This window comes from Budorcas taxicolor, chromosome 13 (genome assembly GCF_023091745.1).
Source record: "Budorcas taxicolor isolate Tak-1 chromosome 13, Takin1.1, whole genome shotgun sequence".
NCBI classification, from domain to species: Eukaryota; Metazoa; Chordata; class Mammalia; order Artiodactyla; family Bovidae; genus Budorcas; species Budorcas taxicolor.
In genome coordinates this window covers 43,193,893-43,217,629 of record NC_068922.1, presented here as the reverse complement: position 1 = coordinate 43,217,629, position 23,737 = coordinate 43,193,893, and the positions used below count along the sequence as shown (strand labels likewise).

Sequence of the window (23,737 nt, the reverse complement as noted above, 5' to 3'; positions counted from 1 at the left end):
TCAGCATATCTGTGTTGTTACAAGGGTCTTACATTTGTTTACAATATCTTCTGGTCTGGAGACCGATTAACATTTTATGGCCCCACCTTTCTTTCTATTGATAAAGGTTAGTCGACCAGAAAACTTGTTTTCCCTTAAGATTACTTAGTCTTAAGACAGTGATAAAGTTACATTCTTACATAGCAAGGACACAATGATTTATAACAAAGAAAGAGGAGTACAATGATCTATAACAAAGAGAAAATTCATTAACTCAAAAGTCTAGTATTGCTAACATCAAAACTACTATGTTTCTTTTTCTACATTTCAATTACATTGATTAACATACTCCCAGGTGCCTAAGGATATGGAGGCCTGGCAGTAATCATTAACTCAGTAATGAAACACTTCACCAACATGATTTTTATCTTTAGAAAAACCCTATGCTAACTAAGACTTTCAAAACACTCCAAACTCTCTGTGCTGTTTATGGTTGACAGATTGTAAACAATCATGTACATAGTAGCAAGAGTGTGGATAATCCTGTCACACAAGCTAGTCTGCCAGCAGAGAGGTTTGACCTGAGACACTCCTTTTATATGCGGGAGACTATTATCTGGAGCTCTAAGTTAATTTTCCAGAGAAAGGTGGTCGGGGATAACCCCTGTTAATGTCAGAAGAGTGTAGTATAACAGACAGATTTTGGTTTCAGGGATAGATGCTTGAGAATCTCCAGGGGGACCCCTGAGGCTTGATCATGCCTTTGCGTATTGTCAGGCCAACTTCCTCATGACCTTTGCCATGGACAGGATTCCTCACGCTGGCTCCCAGCACAGACACTTCATTTAAGTACCTCCACCAAGTACAAAAATCTTCACCACCCTAGATGCAAGAAATTCTCGAAGAATCTCAGTGAGAGTTGAGAGTCAATATTCTTCAGAGAATGGATACTCAGGGTGACCAACACCACTGAAAGAGAAGGAGGAGGATTCATTTATTAAATCAGTCATGTTGTCATAGAGCATTACTCTATGATGCGGTTAGGATGGGCTAAAACTCCAAATCTACAAACACGTCCCTCCTTCTCCCCCAACAAGCACACATGCAGGTGTCTGCTCCATGTGCACATGGCACCTGCACATCCAGTCCCAACATCCACATGTGACATTCACTCCACAGTGACAGGTAGTTTGACTCGTTACAATTTATAAGAGACCACAAGATCAGGCAGTAACTGTAGCAATCATTTCAGACACAGGTGAAACTTCTGCCCCTAGATGATGAAAAGGTGCACAGTGAACAAATTAGTTGCCCTTTTCCATACACCCATGGTGTATGGGTAAGCAAATGACCACTCCAAAAATGCAGAGTGCCTGGAACTTGTCATCTACTGAAGAGCTGCCACAAGCACCTGAATAATCACACAGCTCAAAGTGGGAATGTTCATTTCTTAATTTATAGTGTATTAAAACAATTGTATTAGTATTACTGCTGCTTTCCTTTTTTTTGGCCTTTTTACTTTTCTTTCTGAATTTGTCCTTTTCAGTTCATTAAAAAGTGCACTCTGAGCAATTCCAAGTGCCAGGAGCTGTGCTGTTGACCCAAGCCCACAAAGAGGAGTAAGTCTAGGCATTCACAGCCTATGAAGAAGAACATAGAATTATACTTAAGAGCCCCTAAGTACAGAAAAATAACCTTCCACATTTTTTCTTTTAACATGGCTTTTCTCAGAAGCATGATACAGCTTTACAAGCAATAGGGAGAGTTTTGAGATCCTTCGTTGGAAACAAAAGCTTCATTTTACCAATAATTTGTATTCCCTTCTCTCTAAACTCCCTTCCAGCTTCTCCCTGTTTGACCAGTCATCAGTCTCTTCCGTCCTGACATCCTCCTGCAGTAATTAGGCAGCTGGAATCCCATGTTAGTGACTAAGTCAAAGTACAGGAGGTAGGGACTCCACAATGGATGGATCACTGATGAGTAGATACAACACAGGTGTGAGTCTTTACTCAAGAAAGCAGAAGACCCAGATGATCTTACCTGGGTGTGTCCTGCTAAGGACACAGCAGTCACTCACTGGAGGGTCAGTTAAGCTCATGATCTACTGGTAATTCAGCTTTGTGAGATAACAAGGGTGAGGATGTGGGAGTTGTAACAGGGAAAAAAAGGCCAATGAAGAGATTAATTTGAAAGAAATGGATGATGGTTTGGAGAAAAAATGCCCATTAGGGAGAAAATCCACCAGACACTTAGGGGACACAGTGGAAGCAGGACCCCTGTGACTTCGTAGCACAGATGTACGTTGGATTTCATGGGCCCATCTTCACAAAAAATATCAGCAATACATTTTGTAATTTTGTTAGGTGTAATACGAATGCCTTCTTCCCAGGTGGCTCAGTGTTAAGGATCCACCTGCCAAGCAGGAGACCTGGGTTTGATCCCTAGGGTCACAAGATCCACTGGAGAAGGAAATGGCAATCCACTCCAGTATTATTGCCAAGGAAATCCCAAGAACAGAGGAGCCTATTGGGCTATAGCGCATGGGATGGTAGAGAGTCATACAGGACTTAGAGATTAAACAAAAACAACAAAACAAGAATGTAATGCATGATGGAGTCATTATCATATAGTTATTATTAATATAATTATTTTCCTGATGTAAAAAGGATTAAAGATGAAACATGTTCACAAGTCCTTGAATGAACACTGGGCTGCAGACACTGCCCTCTGTTTCCTGAGTCTCTCAGCCCTGAGAGGAGGTACACCAGGCACAGGGATCAAGGGCACAAAGTAGTGAATTCACTATGATGTGAACTCGGGATTTTATTGATGCGCTGTTCTGGGCTCCAATCACATTTTGGTTGGTCCGAGATGAAGCCCTAGGGGAAAGCTCTGGTGTGAGGTCTGCAGGAAGCCCCTGGTTTACTCCTATGCTGGAAATCAGGACTGTCTTCCAAGAATTAAGCTTTAAAAAGCTTAGTTCCCCTACTGAACTGCCTGCTACAGAAAATAACATATGTGTGAAACATGCAAGTCACTTACGGTAAAAATTCATAGTATCTCCTATTTCTGTTGAGGCCATCAATTGCTTTCATGTCTTCTGGACTCAGCTCAAAGTCAAACACCTGGAAGAAAGGAAAAAATCATGTTAAATCCCCCCAAGAACTGGCGTCCCCCTGGGGACTGGAGGACTTTCCCACTGGATGGAGACAAGAAGAGGGGACAGGGGAAGCCATGTCTGTCTTCAGCTTCCAGGTGAACAAGGCTGGGAGCCTCTGCTGAGTTCTCACCTCTCCTTCCCATACCTTCTCCTTCTCTGTCCATCTCACAAATGTTACAATGCATCAGTCCCCTATCTTTCTAAGTGAATCACTTGAAAAAACAAACAAATCAAAATCTTCTTTTACCAAGCACAGTGGTTGGACACTCCTGACTTGATACTGAACCTGAGCTAACATTAACTGATTAACTCTCACCAACATGCCCTAAGGGTGACAGCATTCAGCTGAAGCAGTGTCAGAAGGAGACTCCTCCATGAAAGCCTATTCAAGAATCTGATATCAAACATACTCATTACCTATAATTGAATCTAAAAAACTTTATGTATATGCCTTTGTGGAGAAAGCTATGAAAAGTGTTTTAGACATTAGAGAACACCTAAATAATTAAAAATTCATATCATAATTTTGACACAGAAAGCTCAGTTTTATCAAGAAATTCATCTTCTCCAAAGTGATTTAGTGTTTCAGTGCAACATGAACCAAAGACTTAAACACGTATTATTTTGTGGAATTCAATAAAGTGACACTAAGTTTGAAATTAGAAATAGCTAGTCAAGAGCAGTCAAGATAGCCTTAAAGAAGCAGAATATACCATTCTGAGAAGCAACACTTATTTTATACTTTTCTAACACAGTACAGAAAACTGAATAGTTAAATATAAGGGAGAGGCCAGAAATGTATTTACGAACATTTGATATATGACAGAGTTGGCAGTGAAAATCGGTGGAAAATGTGGACACTTAGATTTCCATTTAAATAAAAAATATATATAGGTAATCATTTTATATCATGTTACAAAATCAGTTCCAGGTGTATTTCAGAGCCAAATTTGAATGCAAACACAAAAACAATTTTTCAGGGGACTATAATTGACCCTTGACTTGGCCTGAACCATAACTTGCATTGGGCAGTGAAATTTGTCAGAAGAAATGGTGAGTTAGTTCTGAGTCTAGAAATGAAGAGGATTTTTTTCCTACTCCCTAGCTTAGGATCATAATTGGGAAATTAAAAGACACTTGCTCCTTGGAAGAAAAGCTATGACAAACCCTCTGCTGCTGCTATGTCGCTTCAATCATGTCCGACTCTGTGACCCCATAGATGGCAGCCCACCAGGCTCCACTGTCCCTGGGATTCTCCAGGCAAGAACACTGGAGTGGGTTGCCATTTCCTTCTCCAGTGCATGAAAGTGACAAGTGAAAGTGAAGTTGCTCAGCCATGTCTGATCTTAGCAACCCCATGGACTGCAGCCTACCAGGCTCCTCCGTCCATGTGATTTTCCAGGCAAGAGTACTGGAGTGGGGTGCCATTGCCTTCTCCGATGACAAACCTAGACAGCATATTAAACAGCAGAGACGTCACTTTTCTGACAAAGGTCCATCTAGTCAAAGCTATGGTTTTTCCAGTAGTCATGTATGGATGTGAGAGTTGGACTATAAAGAAAGCTGAGTGCCAAAGAACTGATGCTTTGAACTGCGGTGTTGGAAATGACTCTTGAGAGTCCCTTGGACTGCAAGGAGATAAAACCAGTCAATTGTAAAGGAAATAATTCCTGAACATTCTTTGGAAGGACTGATGCTGCAGCTAAAACTCCAATACTTTGGCCACCCAATGCAAAGAGCTGACTCATTGGATAAGACCCTGATGCTGGGAAAGATTGAAGGCAGGAGGACAAGGGGAGGACAGAGGATGAGATGGTTGGATGGCATCACCAACTCGATGGACATGAATTTGAGTAAACTCCAGGAGTTGGCAGTGGACAGGGAAGCCTGGCATGCTGCGGTGCATGGGGTTGCAAAGAGTCAGACATGACTGAGTAACGAAACTGACTGACTGGCTTGGGATCATAGGGCTGTGCTGAGATAGTTGTCACAGTCTCAGTTCAGTTCAGTCACTCAGTCATGTCTGACTATTTGCGACCCCATGAATTGCAGCACGCCAGGCCTCCCTGTCCATCACCAGCTCCTGGAGTTCACTCAAACTCACATCCATCAAGTCGGTGATGCCATCCAGCCATCTCATCTTCTGTCGTCCCCTTCTCCTCCTGCCCCAATCCCTCCCAGCATCAGAGTTTTTCCCAATGAGTCAACTCTTCGTATCAGGTAGCCAAAGTATTGGAGTTTCAGCTTTAGCATCAGTCCTTCCAATGAACACCCAGGACTGATCTCCTTTAGAATAGACTGGTTGGATCTCCTTGTAGTCCAAGGGATTCTCTCTTACATAAATCACAGCAGGATCCTCTATGACCCACCTCCCAGAATATTGGAAATAAAAGCAAAAATAAATGAATGGGACCTAATTAAAATTAACAAAGGAAACTATAAGCAAGGTGAAAAGACAGCCTTCAGAATGGGAGAAAATAATAGCAAATGAAGCAACTGACAAAGAACTAATCTCAAAAATAAACAAGCAAATCCTGCAGCTCAATTCCAGAAAAATGAACGACCCAATCAAAAAATGGGCCAAAGAACTAAACAGACATTTCTCCAAAGACAGACAGATGGCTAACAAACACATAGAATGATGCTCAACATCACTCATTATCAGAGTGCAAATCAAAACCACAATGAGGTACCATTTCATGCCAGTCAGAATGGCTGCTATCCAAAAGTCTACAAACCACATAGGCTGGAGAAGGTGTGGAAAAAAGGGACTCCTCATACACTGTTGGTGGGAATGAAAACTAGTACAGCCACTATGGAGAACAGTGTGGAGATTCTTTAAAAAAACAAACAGAACTGCCATATGACCCAGCAATCCCACTGCTGGGCATACACACCAAGGAAACCAGAACTGAAATAGACATGTGTACCCCAATGTTCACTGAAGCACAGTTTACAATAGCTAGGACATAGAAGCAACCTAGATGTCCATCAGCAGAGAATAGATAAGAAAGCTGTGGTACATATACACAATGGAATATTACTCAGCCATTAAAAAGAATGCATTTGAATCATTTACAATGAGGTGGGTGAAACTAGAGCCTATTATACACACTGAAGTAAACCATAAAGAAAAACACCAATACAGTATACTAATGCATATATATGGAATTTAGATAGATGGTAATGATGACTGTATATGTGAGAGTGCAAAAGTGACACAGATGTAAAGAACAGTCTTTGGGACTCTGTGGGAGAATGTGAGGACGGGATGATTTGAGAGAATAGCATTGAAACATGTATATTATCATAAGTGAAATCAATCGCCAGTCCAGGTTCAATGCATGAGACAGGGTGCTCGGGGCTGGTGCACTGGGGTGACCCTGAGGGATGGGATGGGGAGAGATGTGGGAGGGGGGTTTAGGATGGGGAACACATGTACACCCATGGCTGATTCATGTCAATGTATGGCAAAAACCACCACAGTATTGTAAAGTAATTAGCCTCCAATTAAAATAAATTAATTAATTTAATTTTAAAAAGGAGGTTAAAGATCACTGCCATAAATGTGTGCCCCAAAATTCACATCTTGATGGTGTTAGAAAAGGAGTTTTTGAGAGGTGATTAGGACATGATTGTGGAGCCCTCATGAATGAGATTTTTTCAATATCATATAATATAAGAGACTTGGGACAGCTCTGTGGCCCCCTCCACCATGTTAAGGTACAAGGAGAAGCCTGTGACCTGGAGGAGGGCCCTCACTTGACCACACGGGCACCCTGACCTCAGACCTCCAGCTTCAGAACTGTGAGAAACAAATTTCACTTTTTTCTCAGTCACTCAGGCTGTAGTATTTTGTTAAAACACACAAAAAGTTCTAAAAAAATCACATAATGCAATTTCATCAATTGAGAACAAAGACAATAAGATATCATTTGTACAATGTGACAGAATAAATTGGAGACATAGCACTGGAGTTAAAAATCTCTGTTTTCTGTCCAACCATAACCCCCTCCAGCCATGCTAACTCTCCTGTTGTCACATCAGGTGGAGAAAACCACCAGGAATACACACAAGCCTTTCATGCATGGGAAAGAGCAGGTAACTCATTTTGACTCAAGGAAAGTCTTGAGAGATGGACACAGAATGCCCCTCATGAAGGATATTGCCTAGAAGCCCTCTGCCCATGGCCCTACTCATCATCACCTGTATGTTCTCTTTGACCCGCTTCTTGTTGAAACTCTTGGTCAGAACCACAACCCCACGTTGTATCTGGTAGCGAAGGGCAACTAGAGCTGGGGTTTGCTTGTGCTTTTGGGCAATGGCAGAAAGAACTGGGTCCTCCAAGAGAACGGGGTGGTTCAGGTTCACCCTGGAAGGAAATTCAGAATTGATGAGGAGCTGAGACAAATGAGCTCATTTGTCTTCTCATTTGTCTCAGCTTCTCAAACAGACCAAGAAGGTCCACTGTAGACAGGGCTTCTCAAAGTGTGGTCCATGGACCAACAGCATCAGCATCACTTGGGATCTTGTAAGAAATACAAATTCCATGCCTTAGCTGAAGACAAACTGAATCAGGACCTCAACTGTGTAACCTCCCATTCTGTGTTTACAGGGCTCTGCAGGTGATTCAGATGCATTATTGAGTTGAGACCAGGACTGCCAAACTCACGGATTTTTCTTTAAATCTGAGAGGTTGTTTTTCTTCTATTATCAAGAGCATGAATAGAGAAACAGAAGAAGAAAAAAAAAAAACAGGGATCATTTTTAAATTTCACTTTTCTAAGGTACTAATTGAGAAGTCTCAAAATAAGAGACATTTATTTCATCATTATTCTACTATAGATGTTTACAAACATGGTTCATTGAAATTTTTTCTAACATGATTGATCTATGAGATACATATTATTATCCTAATTTTAGACATAAGGTAAGAGGCTTGGAACATCTGTTTTTAGAAATGTTTTCCTTGGTTAATAAATAAGTAAATCATGACATAATGCTGTGTCTCTGGTCTCAACTGGGGGACTATATGTAGATTTTAATGCAGACATTTATTACTGATGAGTCGACAAGCTAATTTAATGTGGAAAAACAGCCTGGGTGATGGGATGATAAAAGAGAAGAATTCATTCCATCCCTTCCCTCTCTCCCCGCCCCCGCCTATGAGAGCTATCTGAGCACTGTACAATGTAAACTATTTCATCAAAAATTGAATTTCAGGGGAAATTCCAGTTGTCTTCAATAGGATTCAGTACCATTCTTTTACACGTTGGGATCCCAGAGCACCAAAGGCAACAAGAACGATACCATGTGACTTGCAGAAATCCAACAGTTTGCTCTGATTGAGATAAGGGTGACATTCCACCTGTAGAATGCCCAAAGAGAAGAGTGTCAGATTATATGCAAAGGTAATAGTAACAGGACAGAGAAAGGTTAAATGGTTAAAAAAAATGCTGAGGGAAAAACTGTAACATTAACTGAAAAATTGAAATATCAACAGCAAGAGTGAAATAGAGAAAAGTGTGTTTATATAGTTAATTTTATGATGGAAATGGATGGGAGAACAAGCCCAAGATTGAGTAATCAAAATATGGGCTCTACATCTGAGTAAATGTTTCAGAGTAAATATTTTATCTACTGTTAGTATTACCATGAACCTTTAATTTCACCCTCTAACCTAGACAGTTTTCATCATCCCCAGCACATTTTTTTGTAATGTGCTCCCTGTTGAAGGCCCATACAGGATGAGAACCTCAAGACTAGGGATTTGGCCATCAAAACTCCACACAATTTCTTAAGCCAGTCCTACATGATTTGTCTTGTTTATTTACTTCCCACTCCATTTTTTCATGGTTTTCCTTCCTATACATGGTTTGCTACAAGGCAGTTTTCCATCCAATTCCTGGTCACAATTTTATCTCAGAAAAATGCCTCTGGGTTCTACCCATAGTTTACCTAGAAGCTTTCCCCACCTTTTCCACCCAAATTTATCAGACAAGAATACCATTCTGGGTTCTATTCACACTATCCAGACAGAGGCTCTGCACTCTAGAATCTTCTGTCCACAAAGGTCGGATGAACAGGAGGGGAGGAAAGACAGATAGGCTCCAGTGCAAGAAGGAGGTTGTGAAGAGCAGGAGGGAGAGGAGCCAAGCTGCTCACCTGGTTGCAGACGGGCTTGTACTTGAGCCCCGGCTTGTTCAGGATCTTCTCCAGCTGCTTGTGGTTGAAGTTGGACACCCCGATGGACTTGGTCAGCCCTGCGTCCTTACACTTCTCCAGGGCCTGGGAGGGAGGGGTGGTGAACAATTACATGCAATGATAGAGCAAGAATAAATGCTGAGAAACATCAGTAATCACTGTCATCCATCAAGAATTAGCATTGATTATCAAGAAGAAAAAAGTGGGAAAAGTCATGACACAGGAAGAATTACTGTCTCCTCCTTAGAAAAAAACCCTGGAGAAGACATATCACATGGAAGGAAAGATACCTGTCTGCACTGTCCCATATTCTCCTCCCTTGTTCTTCTCTGTGAACTTTTCAGCAACAGTTTTCTCCCCACAACCTCAACATCACAACCCTTAGATTCATGAACTGCTGAGTCTGATGGGCCACAGCCCATTCTCACAGGTGGAAGAAATGAAGGAGGTTCCCCCTCTCCTGGCTCCTCCCCTGGTTCTCTCCTCCCTGGACTCACCTCCCATGTAAGACAGAGATCCACTGAGTCAAATATCAGTTTTCCATTTTCATCTTTTGGAAATAATTCCTCCCCTGGCTGGAACAGAAGCAGGTGTTTTAGAGATGTTACAAAATAATTTCCCAACGCTTGTCCAGGGTGAAAGGCATCAGGAATTAAACATCCATGAGATAGGTTTAAACTTTCTAGATGCTAATATCTGCAAAGTGATTTGTTTGTGGAGTTGTAAGCAGTGTCTTTAGGATGGAGGCTTATTCTAATCTCTTATACTTAATATATGTCGGAAGAAATACAATTTTTCTAGGTCCTAAAAGTGACTCACAGTGATTTCTGTGAATTTTGTCTGTTCCTTGTACTTGTCTATTTTGAACTGCCTCTCTTGATATAGAACTGGTAGTAAGTTATATGGGCTTTATTTCCAGCATAAATATTGCAATGACTTTCTTTTCCCTCTGAGGATCAGATGCCATAGGGCAGGCATATGAATCAGCAAGGCTCAAGTTAGGTGGATATGGAATGTGGAAGATCCAGACAAGCTCTCAAATTCATGACCATGAGCCTTGAACAGCCCCAAGGCCATATTTGCCACCAATGGAAAATGTTCAGTAAACATACAGCATACCATGAGCAAAGCCATGATAAGGGATAGAAATTAGGAGACATTTCTGAAGAGTACTGAAACTCTTAAAATATGTCTGTGACTGGGACTTGCCATCCACATAGTCCACTAAGTGATTTTGCATCAGAAGACTTGAGTTGATTTCTACAACTTGAAATCAAGAATTCTAAGTAAACTGTTCTTATTGGCTAACTGCAATTTACAAACATCATCCTGAAGACAGGCAAGAGTGTAGGCAAGGTCTTCCAAGTCCCTATAAAGGTATGAGGTTTAGACGCACCCAGAGGGAGCACTACCAAATCTGCTCAACTTAAAAGGATGAAAGACAAGATAAACTCATCATGTTCAATGTAAGGCAGTGTCATGCTCACCACGGCTGCACCAAACTCTTGGTTCATGAAATCCCCAGAGACTCAGGAGTCATAACCAGGACTGTGTGCAGAACTGGCTTATTTCTCAAGCTCTTCAGGCAGAAAAACTCAGATTATTTAATACCTTTCCCTGGGAGTCTTGTAAGGGATTCAAAGAAACTCAGTAAAAAGATGATCACAAAAGATTATTTGGGGGATTCTACTCTAGTGTAATCATCCCTTCAATCTACTAAGACAAATCTTTATCCAACCATCCAAGCAAGTTGATGCACATTCTAACACAAGATACAAAATGATGTGAGCACAGAAAGTTCTAACCTTCAGAGCCACTGGAATATGAATAATATAGAGATCAACATAGTCCAGTTGAAGATTTTTCAGTGATTTTTCCAAGGCTGGTCGGACCAACTCTGGTCGAAGGGAAGTTAACCAAAGCTGCAGAGGTTAAAGAATGAAAGTTGTATTAATAACACTTTAGGTAACTTTTTTTCCTGACCACTTGACTTGTGGGATATTACTACCTTGACCAAGGATACATCTGGGCTCATGGCATTAAAGCACCAACTCTCAACCACTGAACCATGAGGGAACTCTAATACGTCAGGAATGTATGTAAGAATAGTTCACCAAACAATTATTCACCGAAAAATGATCCTATTATATAACTGTCACCTGGGCAAAATCACTTGCACACATCTATACACACTCAACACACAGCACCTTTGAGGTGTAGAATATGTCTTCTCTCTTCACAGTGCCATCTGCAATCTTGCTTCGAATGGCCTGGCCAACTTGCTCTTCATTTTGGTAAGCATGAGCACAGTCAATATGGCGGAACCCAACCTCGATAGCGAATTTGGTGATTTCCAGAGCTTCCCTCTTAGCAGCCTACATAAGCAATAACGTAGAAGTTTAATATCTGCATGATCAAGAGATTGCTAAGGCACAAGATTGATCTTCCTAAGAATCAACATTTCTTTGTGTTTATGGTTCATTCTGCAAGTGTTGTAATGAATTCATGATAGTTTCTCTGAATGTTCCTGGCCAGAGATTAAATGGGTATCAAGGAACACTTCAATCCCAGATGGCCATTGGTTGATCACAGGCCTCAGAGGACCCCAAGACAACCTCCAGGTTCAGTGGTTTGCTGGAAGACCCAAAGAACTCAGCATAAAGTTGTAGTAATGGAGAAGATTTATACTGTGAAATGTTTGAGGAAAATCAACAAAGGTGTAAAATCCCTGGTAAGAGCATCAAGAATCATGTGAAAGCTTCTAAGACTTCTGTCTACCAATGAAGCCACACAGAATACAAATAAAAAGGATATATATTGAATAAAGTGATGTTTTCATATAAGTATACATTGCTAATGATTACCACAATCAACCTAGGCAACAGATCCATCACCTCACATACTTAAATTTACAGCATGTTTGTAAGAAAATTTAAGGTCTAGTTTCTACAAAATCTCAAGATATAGCCCATTGTCTTTAATTATAATCACCGTGCTATACATCAAGTGTTCAGACTTATTCATTTTAGTACTGAAAGTCTGTACTATTGACCAACATCTTTTCATTTTTCCTAGACTTGTCCCCAGCTTCTGGTCATAATACCCTACTCTTTCTCCTATGAGTTCCACTGTTTTAGATTCCACCTATAAGGAGATCATACAGTAACTGTCTGTTTATGGCTTATTACACTTAGCTTAAAGTTAGTTCATCTGTGTGGTTTGAAATGATGGGATTAATTTCATTTTTAATATTGAATAATATTCCATTTCTTTTTATGTGATTCAGACTCGTTCCTGTTTCAAGGAAGTAGATAGTTGGTGTAGCTTCTCTCTGTTAGAGTTAGTCCTGGATTTTCTTAAATGCTCAGCCATTTGTGTGTTTACCAGGGAATGAACCCAATGAGCTTCAGTAACAGCCTGGACTCTTCCCTCCCCTCACCCCAATTTGTACTACAAAGTACTGTCTTCTGTCTCCAAAATGCACCTAATTACTTCCATCGGTTTTATAGATGAAAAACATGAGGCTCAACGTTTAAGGACCAGTCCATTGTCACAACTACATACTATAAACACAAGATGGATAGCAAATTTTCTGGCTTACAGCATAGACTTGTCCACTAGCTCCTCTTTTATACCCCAGCACTGAAAAACATATTTAAATAAAAGCACATTACAAAACACAAAGATACATTACAAAACCTGGCCTGTAAGATTGCATATTATCACCTCAAATGATACTATAGTTTCCATCAGAAGTTCCCAAGCAGAAACAGAAGCACAGGGCAAAACACAGCTGAAGTGTTTCTGCCCTGGCACCTACCAGGCAGCCCACAGTAGAAAAACAATTTTCTCCCATTATTTTTCAGTCACCTCATCTTCAGGACCTTCCACCTAAAACATTTTCTGCATCATATCTTTTTGGAAGGAGGAAAGAGTTCTTGAAATAATAAAATCTACAGAGAAACCCCACCATTGCAATCACACTTAAAGCAAAGCAGCTGACAGTAAGTGTTCTCCACAGCCAAGTCTCACCTCTTCTGCCAAGCTGGGAAAGAGATGGAAATTGGAAGGAAACCCAGAGTAATCTGCAGGTGAGCACAGCTTCAGACCCTGATGCAGAGTGGAGATTGGATGCTCTTTCTCCTTTCACGGGGCATGGTTCTAACCTGGTTAGTGGAACCACGTCACCCTCCCAGAGTCACACAGGAGCTCAGTGCTTGACAACCCAAGTCCCTTTCGCTCATGTCACATCCACTACTATTTATATCTCAACCCCAAACCACTACTGTTACCTCTGGAGGTGCGTAGGTTCCAAATCCCAGGACAGGAATGAAGTGGCCATCATTAAGCTTCACCTTCTGGCTTTTGGGATCCATTGCCTGCTGTTCCTCTGAGTAAGCAGATTGATTTTTTCTTCTGCCTTCAGAGGTTAGAAATAACAGGAAGGTAACACCCCAGCTGCACTGTCCATTGTTAGCAGATGCATTGCAGGAGAAGTGTGATTAACCTAATGCCCATGGAGTCAGAGAGTTAACTTGTTTGATTTTTTTTATCAGTATAACCTAAAGTTTTATATAAAGTGAGATTGGCTGAGCAATTAATGACCATTAGTTAAACTAGAAATTTCCACACTCCAGTTTTTTATATTTTCTATTATAGGCCCAATCTCAATCAAACATAAACTGAGACAATTGTCTTACAGTACAAACAGCACACATACACACATCACAAAATGTAAAGTGATAACAGCATTTTTGAAAATGTTATCCCTTAATAAAGAATCAAAACTTCAAGTGAAAGTAAATTTTCCTTTTTACATTTCCCACCAGCAAAATTATTTTGCTTTACAGACCTGACTGTGGTGAAATCCTGAACAGGATACCTAAACCAGACATTTTGGAAAAGTATTTATTAGAGGTTAATTATTAATAGCTTTAGGATACCATGTGCAGTGTGCAAAGAGAACGTTGTACTTAGTTATATAACTTTTACAGTATGCTTGCTTTCCAGGTGGCCCTAGTGGTAAAGAACCTGCCTGCCAATGCAGGAGATGTACAGTGTCGATCACTGGGTTCAATCCCTGGGTTGGGAAGATCCCCTGAAGGAGGGCATGGCAACCCACTCCAGTATTCTTGCCTGGGGAATCCCATGAACATAGGAGTCTGGCGGGCTGCAGTCCATGGGGTTGCAAAGAGTTGGATGGGATTAAAACAGTTTAGCACACACCCAGAGTACTTTCATAATGTATCTGGTACATACTTTACATAATTTACTAACTTGTTGAACATGATTCATAAAAGAAAACGCAAGAAACTACATGTATGTTAGTCGCTCAATTGTGTCCGACTCTTTGCGACCCATGGGGTGTAGCCCACCAGGCTCCTCCAGCCATGGGATTTTCCAGGTAAAAATTCTGGAGTAGTTTGCTATTTCCTTCACCAGGGGATCTTCCTGACCCAGGGATCAAACCCGAGTCTCCTGCATAAGCTACATAAATTATAACAAATTTGGAAAGAGTAAGGGAAATTGTGATGCACTGATATGTGGGGGTGAGGTGAAGTTAAATAAAATTTAACATATATAGTGATGTCAGCAAAATGGTGAAGTAAGATGACTGAATTCTCCCTTGGAAAGGCTAGAAAAGAAAGAGAAAGCGGCTGAAAAACCTCATAAGATCTCTGGAAAACACTCAAAGATCTACAGCAACAAAGTGAACACACAATTAGGAAAAATCCAGAACAGAATGGTAGGAAATTTCATCGTGTATTACTCACCTGTACCCTCCTCCTCCCTGGGACAGTGCACTCTTGATCAGCCCCCAGTTGCTTCCCTCAATCCAGAGTGATCAAAGAAAACCAACTGTGCAATGTTCCAACCAACTTGGGGGCTGCCTGGAGACTGGTGCCTGTTCCAATTAACTCTAAGCTTAAACCGAAGAGCAGCTGGAATGGCTATTGCAGCTCGAGGGGAACTATATATATATATATATATATACATACATACACACAGAGCCAAGGACAAAGGAATAAGGGTGGAGCCATAGACTAGACCATGTATTGATAAAACCCTGAGTAGAACTGGGGTGTGGATTTGGGAGCCATAAGGCATTCAAAAACAGTCATAAATTCACTGGACTCAGAAAGCCACCCATGGGCCAGGCAAGACGCTGACTCAGAAATGAACTGAGTCACCCTTAGCTTTCCTGTTGGGGTGAAAGAAGGACAAGGAGAATGCCAGGCAAACTAGTGAAAGCCAGTCAGGACAGGGAACAAGATCTACCAAGAGTGAGTATTTGCCTGCTGTTTCAGGTAGCCAATTATGAACACACACAAACACACACACACACACACACACACACACACACACACACACAGGAACACACACATATCTGGACGGGGCAGGGAGGCCAGACAGGCCCGAGGAGCAGGATCTGGGGCTCTGACAGTGTGCCAGGGCTGCAACACAGGCACGGCCACCCACCTCAGGAGCTGCTCCAGCATGCCTCCCTCCAGCTTGCCACCCTCTGGGGCAAAGGTGCCAGAGTGGGGGAGCGGGGTGCACACTTACAAGAGGTGGAACCAGTCTGGACACAACCCTTAGAGTTCTGCTCCAGCATCTTGGGACCCGCCTGGCCCAGTAGGGTGGGGACAGCCACTGAGCACAGGAGAAGCCTTTGCTCACACTGGGCTCTGGCTCTAGTCTTCCCCTCCCCGTCCCACAGAGGTGACAGTTGCCAGCACTCCCTGGGAAGGGGTGACCCTGCCCACCTCAGCTCCAGCTCTGCCCCAAAGCCTCTGGGCACACAGACTGCACAGGGACACAGCCACACAAGGACAGCCCAAAAAAACCAGGACAGGTAACTTTTTCACCTAATTTCATAGAGACAGAGGACGTTAAACAAAATGAGAAGACAGAGAAATCTGTTTCAAATGAAACAATGAAAAAAAAAAAACCTGAAAAAATCTGCTAATAAGATAGATATTAATAATTTACCAGAATTCAGAATTTAGAATGTTATTCTAACTAGGGAATAGAACATACTAACATTCACATGATAGGGGTTCCAGAAAGAGAAGGAAAAGGGGCAGAAAATGTATCTGATGAAAATATGGCTAAAATTTTCTGAACCTGGGACTTCCCTTGTGGTCCAGTGGTGAGGATTCTGTGCTTCCACTGCAGGGGGCACAAGTTCTGAAACTGGTCGGGGAACTACTTAGCAAAGGTGATTAAAACCATAAGATGGGGATGTTCCTGGATTACCTGGTCACCCTGGTGTAATCACAAAGTCCTTATACGTGGGACCTGGGAGGGTTGTAGTCAAAGAGAAGGTGGGAAGATAGGAGCATTAGATAAGAGACTTGAAGACACTATGTGCTGTCTCTGAGTGTCAGAAGAGTCTACAAGACCAAGAACGGAGTGTTTTGCTGTTCAGTCCCTCAGTGGTGTCCAGCTCTACCACAGCATGGACTGCAGCACGCCAGACACTTCTGCCCTTCACTGTCTCCCAGAGTTTGCTCAAACTCATGTCCAGCGAGTTGGTGATACCATCTAAACACCTCATCCTCCATCACCGTCTTCTCCTCTTTTTCTTAATCATTCCCCACATCACAGTTTATTCCAATGAGTTGCCTCCTCTGGTCAGATGACCAAAGTATTGGAGCTTCAGCTTCAGCATTAGTCCTTCCAATGAATATTCAGTGTTGATTTCCTTTAGGATTGACTGGTTTGATCCCCTTGCTGACCAAGGAATTCTCAAGAGCCTTCTCTGGCACCACAGTTTGAAAACATCAATTCTTCCACACTCAGCCTTCTTTATGGTCCAACTCTCACATCCGTACATGACTACCAGAAAAACCAGAGCTTTGACTGTACAGAACTGTGTCAGAAAAATGATATCTCTCCTTTTTAATATGCTGCCCAGGTTTGTCATAGTTTTTCTTCCAAGGAGCTTTTAATTTTATGGCTAAGATCAGCGTCCTCAGTGATTTTGGAGCCCAAGAAAATAAAATCTGTCATTGTTTCCATTGTTTCCCCATCTATTTGCCGTGAAGTGATGGGACCAGATGCCATGATCTTAGTTTTTTGAATGTTGAGTTTCATGTTGGCTTTTTCACTCTCCTATTTCAACTTATCAAAAGGCTCTTTAGTTCCTCTTCCCTTTCTGCCATAAGGGTGGCATCATCTGCATACATGCTGCTGCTGCTGCTGCTAAGTCACTTCAGTTGTGTCCAACTCTGCACGACCCCATAGATGGCAGCCCACCAGGCTCCCCCATCCCTCGGATTCTCCAGGCAAGAACACTGGAGTGGGTTGCCATTTCCTTCTCCAATGCATGAAAGTGAAAAGTGAAAGTGAAGTCTCTCAGTCGTGTCCAACTCTTAGCAACCCCATGGATCGCAGGGACTCCAGGTTCCTCTGTCCATGGGATTTTCCAAGCAAGTGCATACATGTGGTTATTGATATTTCTCCCCAAATCTTGTTTCCAGCTTGTGATTCATCCAGCTTGGCATTTTGTAGGATGTACTCTGCATGTAATATAGATTGGCATGGTGACAACATATAACCTTGATGTGCCTCTTTCCCAATTTTGAACCACTCTGTCATTCCATATCCAATTCTAACTGTTGCTTCTTGGCCTGCATACAGGTTTCTCAGGAGGCAGGTAAGGTGGTCTGGTATTGCCAACTCTTTAAGATATATCCACAATTTGTTGTGATCCATACTGTCAAAGGTATGAGCCTAGTAAATAAAGCAGAAAAAGATGTTTTTCAGGAATTCTTTTGCATTTTCTGTGATCAAATTGATGTTGGCAATTTGATCTCTGGTTCCTCTACCTTTTCCAAATCCAACTTGTATATCTGCTATTGAAGATTAACTAGAAGGATTTTTAGCGTTACCTTGGTAGCCTGTGAGACGAGCACAATTATGTGGCAGTTTGAATATTATTTGGCACTGCCCTTCTTTGGGATTAGAAAGAAAACTGACCTTGTCCACTGCTGAGTTTTCCAAATTAGCTGCCATATTGAGTGCAACACTTTAACAACATCATCCCTTAGCATTTGAAATAACTCAGGTGGAAATCTTTCACCTCCAATAACTTTGTTCATAGTAATATTTCCTAAGGCCCACTTGACTTCACACTCCAGGATGTCTGGCGCTAGGTGAGTGAACATACCACCCTGGTTATACAGGTCATTAAAACGTTTTTTGTACAATTTTTCTGTGTATTCTTGCCACTTTTTTCTTAATCTCCTCTGCTTATGTTAGATTTTTTTTTAACTTTACAATATTGTATTGCTTCTGCCATACATCAGCATGAATCCACCATGGGTGTACACGTGTTCCCCATCCTGAACCCCCCTCCCACCTCCCTCCCCATACCATCCCTCTGGGTCATCCCAGTGCACCAGCCCCAAGCATCCTGTATCCTGCATGGAACCTGGACTGGCGATTCGTTTCTTATATGATATTGTACATGATTCAATGCCACTCTCCCAAATCATCCCACCCTCTCCCTCTCCCACAGAGTCCAAAAGCCTGTTCTATACATCTGTGTCTCTTTTTCTCTCTCGCAAACAGAGAAGTTATGACCAACCTAGATAACATATTCAAAAGCAGAGACATTACTTTGCCAACAAAAGTTCGTCTAGTCAAGGTTATGGTTTTTTCAGTGGTCATGTATGGATGTGAGAGTTGGACTGTGAAGAAGGCTGAGCACCAAAGAATTGATGCTTTTGAACTGTGGTGTTGGAGAAGACTCCTGAGAGTCCCTTGGACTGCAAGGAGATCCAACCAGTCCATTCTGAAGGAGATCAGCCCTGGGATTTCTTTGGAAGGAATGATGCTAAAGCTGAAACTCCAGTACTATGGCCACCTGATGCGAAAGGTTGACTCATTGGAAAAGACTCTGATGCTGGGAGGGATTGGGGGCAGGAGGAGAGGGGGATGACAGAGGATGAGATGGCTGGATGGCATCACGGACTCGATGGACATGAGTCTGAGTGAACTCCGGGAGTTGGTGATGGACAGGGAGGCCTGGTGTGCTGCGATTCATGGGGTCGCAAAGAGTCGGACACAACTGAGCGACTGAACTGAACTGAACTGATACAGGGTTATCGTTACCATCTTTCTAAATTCCATATATATGCATTAATATACTGTACTGGTGTTTTACTTTCTGGCTTACTTCACTCTGTATAATAGGCTCCAGTTTCATCCACCTTATTAGAACTGATTCAAATATATTATTTTTAATGGCTGAGTAATACTCCATTGTGTATATGTACCACAGCTTTCTTATCCATTCCTCTGCTGATGGACATTCAGGTTGCTTCCATGTCCTGGCTATTATAAACAGTGCTGCATTGGGGTACACATGTCTCTTTCAATTCTGGTTTCCTTGGTGTGTATGCCCAGCAGTGGGATTGCTGGGTCATAAGGCAGTTCACACTGTTCTCCATAGTGGCTGTACTAGTTTGCATTCCTACCAACAGTGTAAGAGGGTTCCCTTTTCTCCACACCCTCTCCAGCAATTATTGCTTGTAGACTTTTGGATCGCAGCCATTCTGACTGATGTGAAATGATACCTCATTGTGGTTTTGATTTGCATTTCTCTGATAATGAGTGATGTTGAGCATCTTTTCACGTGTCTGTTAGCCATCTGTATGTCTTCTTTGGAGAAATGCCTGTTTAGTTCTTTGGCCCATTTTTTGATTGGGTCGTTTATTTTTCTGGAATTGAGCTGCATAAGTTGCTTGTATATTTTTAGATTAGTTGTTTGTCAGTTGCTTCATTTGCTATTATTTTCTCCCATTCCGAAGGCTGTCTTTTCACCTTGCTTATAGTTTCCTTTGTTGTGCAGAAGCTTTTAAGTTTAATTAGGTCCATTCGTTTATTTTTGCTTTTATTTCCAATATTCTGGGAGGTGGGTCATAGAGGATCCTGCTGTGATTTATGTCGGAGAGTGTTTTGCCTATGTTCTCCTCTAGGAGTTTTATAGTTTCGGGTCTTACATTTAGATCTTTAATCCATTTTGAGTTTATTTTTGTGTATTGTGTTAGAAAGTATTCTAGTTTCATTCTTTTACAAGTGGTTGACCAGTTTTTGCAGCACCACTTGTTAAAGAGATTATCTTTTCTCCATTGTATAGTCTTGCTTCCTTTGTCAAAGATAAGGTGTCCATAGGTGTGTGGATTTATCTCTGGGCTTTCTATTTTGTTCCCTTGACCTATATTTCTGTCTTTGTGCCAGTACCATACAATGGCACCCCACTCCAGTACTCTTGCCTGGAAAATCCCATGGATGGAGGAGCCTGGTAGGCTGCAGTCCATGGGGTCGCTAAGAGTCAGACACAACTGAGCGACTTCACTTTCCCTTTTCACTTTCATGCATTGGAGAAGGAAATGGCAACCCACTCCAGTGTTCTTGCCTGGAGAATCCCAGGGACGGTGGAGCCTGGTGGGCTGCCATCTATGGGGTTGCACAGAGTCGGACACGACTGAAGCAATTTAGCAGCAGCAGCAGTAGCATACTATCTTGATGACTGTGGCTTTGTAGTATAGCCTAAAGTCAGGCAGGTTGATTCTTCCAGTTCCATTCTTATTTCTCAAGATTGCTTTGGCTATTAGAGGTTTTTTGTATTTCCATACAAATTGTGAAATTATTTGTTCTAGTTCTGTGAAGAATACCGTTGGTAGCTTGATAGGGATTGCATTGAATCTATAAATAGCTTTGGGTAGTATACTCATTTTCACTATATTGATTCTTCCGATCCATGAACATGGTATATTTCTCCATCTATTAGTGTCCTCTTTGATTTCTTTCACCAGTGTTTTATAGTTTTCTATATATAGGTCTTTAGTTTCTTTAGGTAGATATATTCCTAAGTATTTTATTCTTTTTGTTGCAATGGTGAATGGACTTGTTTCCTTAATTTCTCTTTCTATTTTCTCATTATTAGTGTATAGGAATGCAAGTGATTTCTGTGTGTTGATTTTGTGTCCTGCAACTTTACTATATTCATTGATTAGCTCTAGTAATTTTCTGGTGGAGTCTTTAGCGTTTTCTATGTAGAGGATCATGTCATCTGCAAACAGTGAGAATTTTACTTCTTTTCCAATCTGGATTCCTTTTATTTCTTTTTCTGCTCTGATTGCTGTGGCCAAAACTTCCAAAACCATGCTAAATAGTAATGGTGAAAGGGGGCACGCTTGTCTTGATCCTGACTTTAGGGGAAATGCTTTCAGTTTTTCACCATTGAGGATAATGTTTGCTGTGGGTTTGTCATATATAGCTTTTATTATGTTGAGGTATGTTCCTTCTATTCCTGCTTTCTGGAGAGTTTTTTTTTTTCTTTATCATAAATGGATGTTGAATTTTGTCAAAGGCTTTCTCTGCATCTACTGAGATAATCATATGGCTTTTGCTTTTCAATTTGTTAATGTGGTGTATTACATTGATTGATTTGTGGATATTGAAGAATCCTTGCATCCTTGGGATAAAGCCCACTTGGTCATGGTGTATGATCTTTTTAATGTGTTGTTAGATTCTGATTGCTAGAATTTTGTTGAGGATTTTTGCATCTATGTTCATCAGTGATATTGGTCTGTTACACTTCCAAACTTATTCTATGAGGCCACCATCACCTTAATACCAAAACCTGACAAAGATACCATGAAAAAAGAAATCTACAGGCCAATATCACTGATGAACATAGATGCAAAAATCCTTATGTTAGATCTTTACAGTTTCTGTCCTTTCTGTGGTCATCTTCACATGAAATGTTCCCTTGGTATCTCTAATTTTCTTGAAGAGATCTCTAGTCTTTCTCATTCTATAGTTTTAATCTATCTCTTTGCATTGTTCACTTATGAAGGTGTTCTTACCTCTCTTTGCTATTCTTCAGAACTCTGCATTCAGTTACCTATTTATTTCCTGTTCTCTTTTGCCTTTCACTTCTCTTCTTTCCTCAGGTATTTGTAAGGTCTTCTCAGACAACCATTTTGTCTTCTTGCATTTCTTTTTCTTGGGGATGGTTTCAGTCACTGCCTACTGTACAATATTATGAACCTCTATCCACAGTTCTTCAGGCACTCTGCATCATATCTAATCTCTTGAATCTATTTGTCACTTTCACTGTATAATCATAAGGGATTTGATTTGAGCCATGCCTGAATAGCCTAGTAATTTTCCTACTACAGGGAGGAACCACAGTCCCACGCATTAACAGAAAATTGGATAAAAGATTTACTGAACATGGCCCTGCCCAACAGAGCAAGACTCAGTTTCCCCCACAGCCAGTCCCTCCCATCAGGTAGCTTGCACAAGCCTCTTATCCTCATCCATCACAAGGCAGACAGAAGGAGCAAGAATTTCAATCCCATGGCCTCCAAAATGAAAACCACAATCACAGAAAAGTAACCAAAATGATCACATGGATCACAGCCTTGCATAACTCATGAAACTATGAGTCATGCCATACACGGCCCCCAAGATGGATGCGTCATGGTGGAGAGTTCCAACAAAACTTGGCTCACTAGAGAAGGGAATAGCAAACCACTTAGAATTCTTGCCTTGAGAACCCCATGAATGGTAGGAAAAAGCAAAAAAGATACAACCCTGAGAGATGACTCCACCAGGACAGTAGGTGTCCTTTATTTTATACGCTAGGGAAGAGTGGAGAAATACAACCTGAAAGAATGATGAGGCTGATCCAAAACAGAAATGACACCCAGCTCTGGGTGTGTCTGGTGGTGAAAGTAAAGTCTGATGCTTTAAAGAACAATATTGCCTAGGAACCTGGAACATTAGGTCCATGAATCTAGATAAATTGGATTTGGTCAAACAGAAGATAGCAAGAGTGAATATTGATTTTTTAGGAATCAGTGAACTAAAATAGATGAGAATGGGTGAATTTAATTCAGATGTTGATTATATCAACTACTGTAGGGAAGCATCCCATAGAAGGAATGGGGTAACCCTCATAGTCAACAAGAGTCCAAAATGCAGTACTTAGGTGCAACCTCAAAATGACAGAAGGTACCTGGTCCATTTCCAAGGTAAACCATTCAATATCACAGTAATCTAAGTCTATGCTCCAACCACAAATGCAGGAGAAGCTGAAGTTGAACGTTCTATGAGGACCTACAAGTCCTTCTAGATCTAACACCAAAAAAAAAAAAAAAAAAGATGTCCTTTTCATCACAGGGGACCAGAATGTACAAGTAGGAAGTCAAGAGATACCTGGAGTAACAGGCAAGTTTGGCCTTGGGGTACAAATGTAGCAGGGCAAAGGATAACAGAGTATTACCAAGAGAACACTGTGGTCTTAGCAAACACATTCTTCCAACAACCCAAGACCTGTTCTCTAGGAGCTGGATAAAGCAACAAAATGGA

At 41.4% G+C, this 23,737-nt stretch overlaps 1 protein-coding gene across 1 annotated transcript; it reads right to left on the bottom strand.

The window, feature by feature from the left end:
• Nucleotides 1-905: 905 nt before the first annotated feature.
• LOC128058217 (dihydrodiol dehydrogenase 3-like) lies at nt 906-13,800 on the bottom strand. The gene is made up of 9 exons (XM_052650599.1): nt 13,636-13,800; nt 11,551-11,718; nt 11,149-11,265; nt 9,841-9,918; nt 9,305-9,427; nt 8,398-8,507; nt 7,346-7,511; nt 3,022-3,104; nt 906-948 (listed from the first exon to the last, which is right to left on the bottom strand). Exons 1-9 carry the CDS (start codon nt 13,717-13,719, stop codon nt 906-908), a joined length of 972 nt encoding a protein of 323 aa, XP_052506559.1. The 5' UTR covers nt 13,720-13,800.
• Nucleotides 13,801-23,737: the final 9,937 nt, after the last annotated feature.